We start from the raw sequence: 8,587 nt of genomic DNA, 5'->3' as shown, positions 1-8,587 counted from the left end.
TTCTATCGATCACATGCATTATTGCGTATAAACTCACTAGCAACAAAATTCATCAGCTATATATGGAGGTCTCTTTTCCTCAAGTCGTGAGAAAATTAAGGGCCGGAGGAGGTTTGTTTGATTCTAGAACAGGAAGATCGAACTGTGATTGGGAGCCCTGGGCCGGAGCGGGCTGCATTAATTAAAGACGGTTACGCGTGAAGCTAAAACGTTTAAGGGGCTGTTTGGTTCACTGTTTTTAAGGGAAAGACTCTCTTGAAAGCCTGCCAAAAGTGACAAAAATGCCACTTTTTGGCAGGCTTTCAGCCAAAACCACCTCTAAAAAAGAAGATTTTGGCTGAAAGCCTGCCAAAAAGTGTCACTTTTGACACTTTTGGCAGGCTTTCAAGAGAGCATTTTCCTCAAAAACTGGGAACCAAACAGCCCCTTAGCTTTATTGTGCATTAAAGACGGTTACATGTATATATATCCACCTAGCCTAGCTCCACAATATATGATTTTCAACGTATGTATAGATATTGTTTGTGTAGAGATGCGGGTATCTCTCAGGTTGAAATTGAAGTTGGTTGATTTCCGTGTTATACGGTTGAAATCAGTTAGTGGCAATACCGCTTTTTATGGAAGTATATGACGCGCAATTGTTATCTTCCACGTCTTTTCGACATTGAACACATTTGCGGAGAACTAAACTCGATATTGGCAGCTTACATCACTTGATTTTCGTCTCTCCGGCTTTTTTTACTTCTGAAGCGGATCTTTCAAAAATGTCAGGCTCACTTTATTTGATGACAGGTCGGGCCTCCCGCACAAGAGGAAGAAGGACAGGCGTAAATGATTGTACTTCAAGTTCCTACCTTTTTTAATTATGGGAGTATTTTTCTCCTACTATAGAGTTTCACTCGTATGGCCCCCGTCAGTGGCGTAGCCTGGGTAGGCTTGCCCTGGGCAAGAAAGTGGCCTAAGGCCACAGGCCCACACCGATTCTGCAAACGGGTCTCCACCTGCAACCTCCCCTCCTCCGCTTGCTCTCGGAGGCGCTGGTAGTGCCAGCATCGATGTGGCCTTCGGCAACACAACACTGCTCGTACTCACTGCGCCCTCAAAAAATCTCATTGTCGCCCCGTTAGGAGGCTGGTTGTACATTCCATCAAGCAACAGAAGGTCGAATCCGCCGCCGAGAACACCTTTGTGGACATACTTGCAGACCACCCTTATTTTTCGCACAGGGCAAAAAATAATCTTGGCTACGCCACTGTCCTCGTTATGTATTTTCCTTTTCCTATAAATAAATAATAATTTGGTTTGCATGGGAACCTCTGCAAAGTTCCTGCCAAAAAAAATCTATTTTCTTCCCTTTTTAATATATTTTTTCAATGTTATCATATAAATAATTGCTTGCATTATAGTCTAACTCTTCATTGTAAATGTGTCGATATAACTTATGCATGTTGTTAACATACTTGTTAACATTTCCAGTTAATGCCCTAAATACAGTACGGTACGAAATAATAAAAGGAAAACGAACTAGAAAGGATTTGATTTGAATTGGTAAACAAAAGAAGAGAATCATATACCCATCACCTCTTACAGATATCTCAGATGCATTGATGAACAAGAAAGAATCATGCACTAAATAGAGTATAAATTAATCAGATAAGCTCATCGCTCGTTTCGAATAAATCGCGCTGAAGGAAAGTCACTATATCTGTGAGGAATAGGGAGCGATGTTATAGTGGATAAATTAAGCACTCATTTTTTTGCCATTCGTATTGCAAACAGATGAGAAACAGGATTAACGACTTGCTAATGTATTCTGCTATATATTAAATTAATCTTTGAAAGGTGTGTGTGTATATATAAAGCTTTTGTGTTTGGCAGTAATGTGTCATATTCCCCTCCACTCTATATGTCAAGCATACCCATTTTTCTCATATATATATATTAATACGTAGATCAAGTTCAAATACAATAAAAAATAAGATTACTTTCATTGCCAACTAAAGGAATTACATACAGTAATCACACTCATGCCTCTTATCTCAGGTTCACTTACAACCAAATACAACTGCAAGCACGGCTGCAGAATCTCATAAAGTCAATTATTAGATTTTGAGAACTATAAAAATTTTGGGGACATTAAATATTTGACACCCTAACATTCTCCTCACCAACCAATTCCATTTCGAAGTCAGAGACCTCATCATATGTATGTCTATGAGTGTTGTAGAGAGTCCTGATTCGAATTGTTAACATGATTGATAGCCGTCGTACTTATTTGCATTCCCAACGGATGGCATACATAAGAGCACATGCTTGCATGTGGATAGAAATTGTTTGATTTTGATTCTCTGTTCGACAAGAGAATTATAAGTTTTCACATCGATGGTCAATTTATATTTGGGACAATTATGATTGTCATTCTAAGTACGTATTAATGTCATGGAATACATGTTAAATCACATTCGTTTAATATTACCTAAACTTGTTATTTAATTCTGAAAAAAAATTTGTTAACAGTCTCTTCCATTACGTAAAAACTCTAGAGTTGCGGTGGTGGTTAAGAGTTCCAATTTTGTTATCTCCCAAGCACTTGCTAGTAAGCATTCGCGAAACGGAATATTTTTAAACATGCTTTTGACTACACGAGTATTAAAATTTGAACCTGAGTTCTTTGAATACAATGCTAAAATCCTTTTTGTTGCATCAAACTTTTAAAATTATGATAAAAATTGAGTTATAACTGTTATAGTTATATACTAAAATAACATATGGTTATGATGTAATTAAGAAATAAGCATTTTATTAATTATCTGACAGTAATAATGATTATAATTAGTTATTCTCTTGACAATTAGTATATAAAATTTTAAACAAATTATAAAACTAGTCTAACAACAACACATGGAAGACATAAATTTGGTAAACATCAATCATAGAAATTCCTATTTGACCCGTTCGGTGACTATCTATCAATCAGACTCAAAATATGAACAAAATAAAATATATACTCCTTTTGAAAGAATACAAAAGGACAACACACAAAAAGCCCACAGGAAACAGAACGTTACAAACCACCAAACGTAAGCAAGAAGAAGAAGAAGAAATCCGCACACATGTACATAAACCAAAACCGAGTTAACCATCACAAGTAAATATCTATCCCATTATTATCATAATTATAATTACTAAATCACCAGAGGGGTTAACAGAAATAACAACAGCTTAAGCAAAAACCCCATTGTTTATAAAACCTAATTGATCATGGATTATGATCTTGGGTGTAGATGTAATCAACGTGAGCAGTGAGAGTCCTCCTCATCAAGCATTCTTCTTCCCCAACTCCTTCACAATCTTCATCATGAACTTTCTCAGGGATCACATGAACACTCTAAGATCAACAGGAAAATTAAAGTTTAAACCTCAAAGAAATCCAAAAAACCCCAATAAATGAAAGGGAGAATTTAGATATGTACCTTGGTACTGTCAGCTGGCTGCAGGGGCCTAGCAGCTTGAGCTAAGGACAGAGAGAAGAGAAGAGCAATGAGCAAAAGAGTGATAGCCTTAGAAGACATGACTTCGTTTTTTGTGAGAGTCACAAGGGCTTGAGTTGAGTTGGGAACTTGAGATTGTGTGCATTTAAATAGAGAGAGCTGGGGGATTTTTATCCTTTTATTTTTTTTTTATTTTTTTTTTATTTTTATTTTTATTTTTGGAGAGTGGGAGTAATTACCTAGTCAATATCGCCAAGAAATTAGCTGTTGTTGTAAGGCTCTTCGGGTATTTAAGGAAGAAATGTTCGAATTAAAAGGTTGGGAATAAATAGGGGGGGTATTTGGAGTTATTCGGAATTAAAATGCTTGCCGTTTTCGGAATTAGTATATTCAATTCAAGTATTTATCATTTTACTATGATTGGTGCATGTAATGGTTATTGATGTCATGCATGCGTCATATATATTGGCATAGTAAGAATAGTTTGCTTCTTTTCAAAAAAAAGAAAAAGAAAAAAAAGAATAGTTTACTTGGAAGAGGAAAAAGTTTTGATGAGGAAATGACAACGGTAAGAAGGTGGTAACATTTGAATGGGCTGTAGACTTGTAACCTAACAATGTGTTAGCAAATGCCTTTAGTCATTAAAGTTTAAATAATATCTATTCGAAAGGACCGGAAATCCTATGTGTATTACAAGATTTCTACTGTTTTTACCAAACACAAAAAAAGTAAGGTCCATAGCAACTTATAATATCTATTTGCAATTTATAAGGGAAAAAATCTCATTTTTTTAGTAGTACTAGAATAGTATAACTAAGATTTCTACTGTTTTTACTAAGGGGCTGTTTGGTTCGTTTTTTAACTCGGTGGAAAAGTTTTACACCGCTTCCACATCAGATTTTTTGTGGCAACGTAGGATATAAGCTTTCCGTCGGTTTTTTTTTCCATCTTTGGTTCGCTAGGGTTGAAGAAGGGAAACTCGGTGAAAATCGCCGCCACATCAGATTTTTTCTCTCCTCCAATTCCTTCCTCAACCTCGTGAAATCGACGAAAACTGCAGTCACATCGGCTTTTTGCCATATAAACAAAAGTTTTCCCTTTTTTTACATGCGAACCAAACACAAGAAAAATAAATACATTGGTTTCCCACCATTTTTTTTTGCGAACCAAAACGAAACAATATATTTCTTGGAAAAGTTTAGAAAACTCAAAACTTATATTTTTGTACATGAAAATGCATTTCCTTATATCTAGGAAACGAACCAAACAGCCCCTAAACACACAAAAAAAGGGTCCATAGCAACTTATAATATCTATTTGCAATTTATAAGGGAAAAAATCTCATTTTTTTTGTAGTAGTACTAGAATTAGGGGTGTCCAAAAAGCCCGGAGCCCGGGCCCGGCCCGGTGTCCGGCCCGGGTCCGGCCCGGTCGTGCCCGGGCCCGGGCCCGGAAACCCGGGCAAAACCCGGGTCCGGGCCGCGGCCGTGCGTTGGCGAGTCCCAGTCCGGGCCGGAACAGTGCCGAAAAAGGCACTGTAGCTTGAATGGCCGGGCCGGCCCGCCCGGTCAATAACGGTCACAAACGTGACCGTTGATCCCGGTCCGGCAGGCCGGCACCGGCCCGGCCCGGCCATAACGGTCACAAAGGTGACCGTTGCCCAGCCCGGCCCGGGCCAAATCTGGCCTAACGGCCAGATTTGGTCTTTTGACCGTTTTGCCCCTTAAAACGGTCAAAAAACGGCTATTTTTCGAGGGTTTTTTGGTCATTTACCTAGGGGGCTGCTTCTATAAATAGAGGGGGGGTTTCAATTCATTTTCTCACAACAAAACTCATCTATTTCTCTCTCTACTACTCTCTTATACAATCTTATACTATCTCATACTAATATACTATCCTATAATCTTTTGTATTTTCTAATACTTCCAACAAATGGCTTCTGGGTCTGATTATGAAGAGCAACATGCAACTCCTACCGATCCAGAGATGAGTCCTCCTACAACAACTCCTCATCCTACCGGTGTTAATCCTGAATCTGGTGGCGACGAATCTACGGCACCAAGAGCTCCAAAAAGGCCGAGGTCTGATGTATGGAATTTTTTTGAGAAGATAGACGTCACCAAGGATGAACACGGTAGGATCATCTCTCAGAATGCGAAATGTGCGTTGTGCGGCCAGATATTCAAAGCTCATCATAAGAGCGGCACCAACCATCTCAAACGGCATATTGAAAAACACAACAAAGGCCAAAATCTACAAGGTGATATCCGGCAGTCTATGCTTTCCCAATCATCCTCTTCAGGTACCCTCGGCAGTTGGAATTATGACGCTGCCCGAGCCCGGAAATGCGTAATCAGGTTTATTGTTCTTAAAAACCTTCCTTTTAAATTAGTAGAAGATGATGAATTTGAAGATTTATTTAGAGATGGTTTTTATCCTGCATTTACAAAATTTTCTCGTCAAACCTGTCAACGTGATATTTTAAAATATTATGTTGAGGAACAGGGAAAAATAATTTCTTATTTTAAAAATTTAAACTGCAAATTTTCTTTAACTTCTGATATTTGGTCATCTAGAGTGCAAACTGGTTATTTATGTATAACAGCACACTGGATTGATGAAAGTTGGAAAATGTTTAAAAGAGTTGTTTCTTTTATTGCAATTGAAGAGTCACACACTGGTATTAATGTTGCAAATTTAATTGTTGAAGAACTTATGAAACTAGAAATTGATCAAAGAATATTTACTCTTTCACTAGATAATGCAAGTAATAATAATGTAGCTGTTGATTTTCTGAAAATAACTTTGTCATTGCCATGTCATGGTGAGCTTTTTCATGTTAGATGTATCTGTCATATTTTAAATTTAATTGTTCAAAGTGCATTTTCTGAAATTAAACCCATGATAGAAAAAGTTAGAACAGTTACTAATATGCATAATGCTTCTGAAATGAGAATTAAAAGATGGAAACAATGTTGTAAAAGAAAAAATTATAAGCCTAGACTAATTCCAAAAGATGTTGACCATAGGTGGAATTCCACCTATGCAATGTTATCTGTAGCAATAGAATATAAAGAAATTATAAATGATTTTATAAATTTTTATGCTTCTAGTTCTAGCTCTGGTAGTGCTTATGGAATAACTGAAGATGAATGGACAGTTATATGTAAATTAAATGAGATGTTACAAGTTTTTTATGATGCTACTATGTTATTATCTGGTTGTTATTATCCAACTATTACTTTAGCTGCTTTACAAATTTTAAATATTCAAAATTTTTTTACAAAATATCGTATGGATGATATTTTTGGAAGTATAATTTTTGAAATGGAGAGTAAATTTAATAAGTATTTTAGGCCTATTCCTCATATTTTTGGTATTGGTGTTCTTATTGATCCATGCTTGAAGGAAATTGGCCTTCGAAGTTTGTTACAATCATTGTATGGTGGACAGATTATAGACTTAGATGATGGATCCACCCTTACTGCTACTACTCATTATTTAGCTATTAGAAATTATTTTCAAACCTTATATGATGAGTATGCAGCTAGATATGGTGTAGCTACACAACAGTCTTCAGCTTCGGCACCTTCAGCTTCGAGCACAGGTCGAGGTAAAAGTGTAACTTTTGATAGGTATGCAATGGTAGCTGAACTAACTGGTGGATCTGTAACTTCATCAGGATTAGATGTTTCTGAAATAGATGAATATTTTTCTGCTTCTTTAGTTAGATGTCAAGGAAATGCTTTAGATATTTTGCAATGGTGGAAAGTATATGGATCAGTTTCATATCCTATACTTTCCACCATGGTTCGTGACTTACTATCAGTGCAGGTTTCGACTGTAGCCTCGGAATCCGCTTTCAGCACAGCAGGACGTTTGATCGACGACCACAGGACATGCTTAGATCCGTATACTGTACAAGCGGTGATGTGCTTACAGGATTGGTGGAGATACGAGAAGCGAACACAAGGCATCGAACGGATTGCTATGATTGAAGATAAATTTGAAGAGTTGGGACTAGCAGATAGATATAATGATTAGATAATATTCATAAAATTGTAATTTTTATTTCTTAGCTTTAAATTTGAATTAAATTATTTCGAAAAAAGTTGCAAATGATAGTGATATGGGTGAGTAGGTGCCAACCTAGTTGGGATGTACTCATCTATTGTGATGCGACGAATTTCGAAATAAATTTATACTTGTAAAGGATTTACCGATTATTAATAAAGAAGTTATTTTTATCATTTTTTGTACTTGTAATTTATGTCATTTCATTTCAAGTTATTAATAAAATTTATGACATTTTTTATAATAATTTATAATTTATGGTTTTGTTAAAATTTAAAAAAATAAAAAAAAACAAAATTTAAAAAAAAAAACAAACCGGGCCGGCCCGGTGTCCGGCCCGCTCAGGCCCGGGCCCGGGCCCGGGCCCGGCCCGGACCACCCGGGCCCGGGTCCGGGCTTGGGTTTTGCCCGACCCGGGCCCGGTTTTCCGGGCCGGGCCGGGCCGGGCCGGCCCGGATGGACAGCCCTAACTAGAATAGTATAACTTTTACAGTAATCACTACTTTATTCGAAAATTATAAAGTAGAATGTCAGCCATAGCATTTTCTAGGTGTTTAATTTTATTGTTTTTGTCTTATTGTTTTCGCATAGGAATGTCCTTACTTCTTCAATATTTTAAAAATGAACTTACAAACAAAATTGATATTGTCACGCAACAAAGAGGAGAAATAAAGTAGTGAAATAAAGTTTTTCATTGAAAAAAAAAAGGAGAGAGGAGGAGGAAAAAATAACTCTATAACTTCATATTGCTTCTAATATTGGGAGATATACCATCTTTTGGACAGGTGCTGCGGATGAGAGGCTTGCAAGGAGACTGCGCAGAGCTGCCTCAAACATCGGACTTCAGGAGCTTGCAAATAGGGATGAGAGGCTTGCAAGGAGACTGCGCAGAGCTGCCTCAAACATCGGACTTCAGGAGCTTGCAAATAGGACTGTCAAGGCAGATGGGGATATCCTCTCACCAAGTTCCCCAACCCAGGACTCCCCATAGCTGCTGTTGGACAAGGAAAAATCCCCTATTT

At 37.3% G+C, this 8,587-nt stretch overlaps 1 protein-coding gene across 2 annotated transcripts; it reads right to left on the bottom strand.

Annotated features, from left to right (window-relative positions):
* Positions 2,988-7,742, bottom strand: LOC109832109 (phytosulfokines). 2 transcript variants are annotated; one of them, XM_020399548.1, is made up of 3 exons: positions 7,723-7,742; positions 3,482-3,552; positions 2,988-3,363 (listed from the first exon to the last, which is right to left on the bottom strand). In XM_020399548.1, exons 1-3 carry the CDS (start codon positions 7,740-7,742, stop codon positions 3,260-3,262), a joined length of 195 nt encoding a protein of 64 aa, XP_020255137.1. In that variant the 3' UTR covers positions 2,988-3,259. The 2 variants fall into 2 exon arrangements, with proteins under 2 accessions (XP_020255137.1, XP_020255136.1); XM_020399547.1 differs by lacking the exon at positions 7,723-7,742 and having other exon boundaries at positions 2,988-3,388; positions 3,474-3,627.

The sequence above is a fragment of the Asparagus officinalis genome, chromosome 3, assembly GCF_001876935.1.
Source record: "Asparagus officinalis chromosome 3, Aspof.V1, whole genome shotgun sequence".
Lineage (NCBI taxonomy): Eukaryota > Viridiplantae > Streptophyta > Magnoliopsida > Asparagales > Asparagaceae > Asparagus > Asparagus officinalis.
This window is presented reverse-complemented; position numbering and strand designations above follow the sequence as displayed.

Excerpts from the sequence above, each read along its gene's own strand:
- LOC109832109 (XM_020399547.1), bottom strand. The coding sequence starts at position 3,572 with ATGTCTTCTAAGGCTATCACTCTTTTGCTCATTGCTCTTCTCTTCTCT. Across the intron at positions 3,389-3,473 it reads AGCCAGCTGACAGTACCAAG|AGTGTTCATGTGATCCCTGA; the intron begins GTACATATCTAA and ends TGTTGATCTTAG.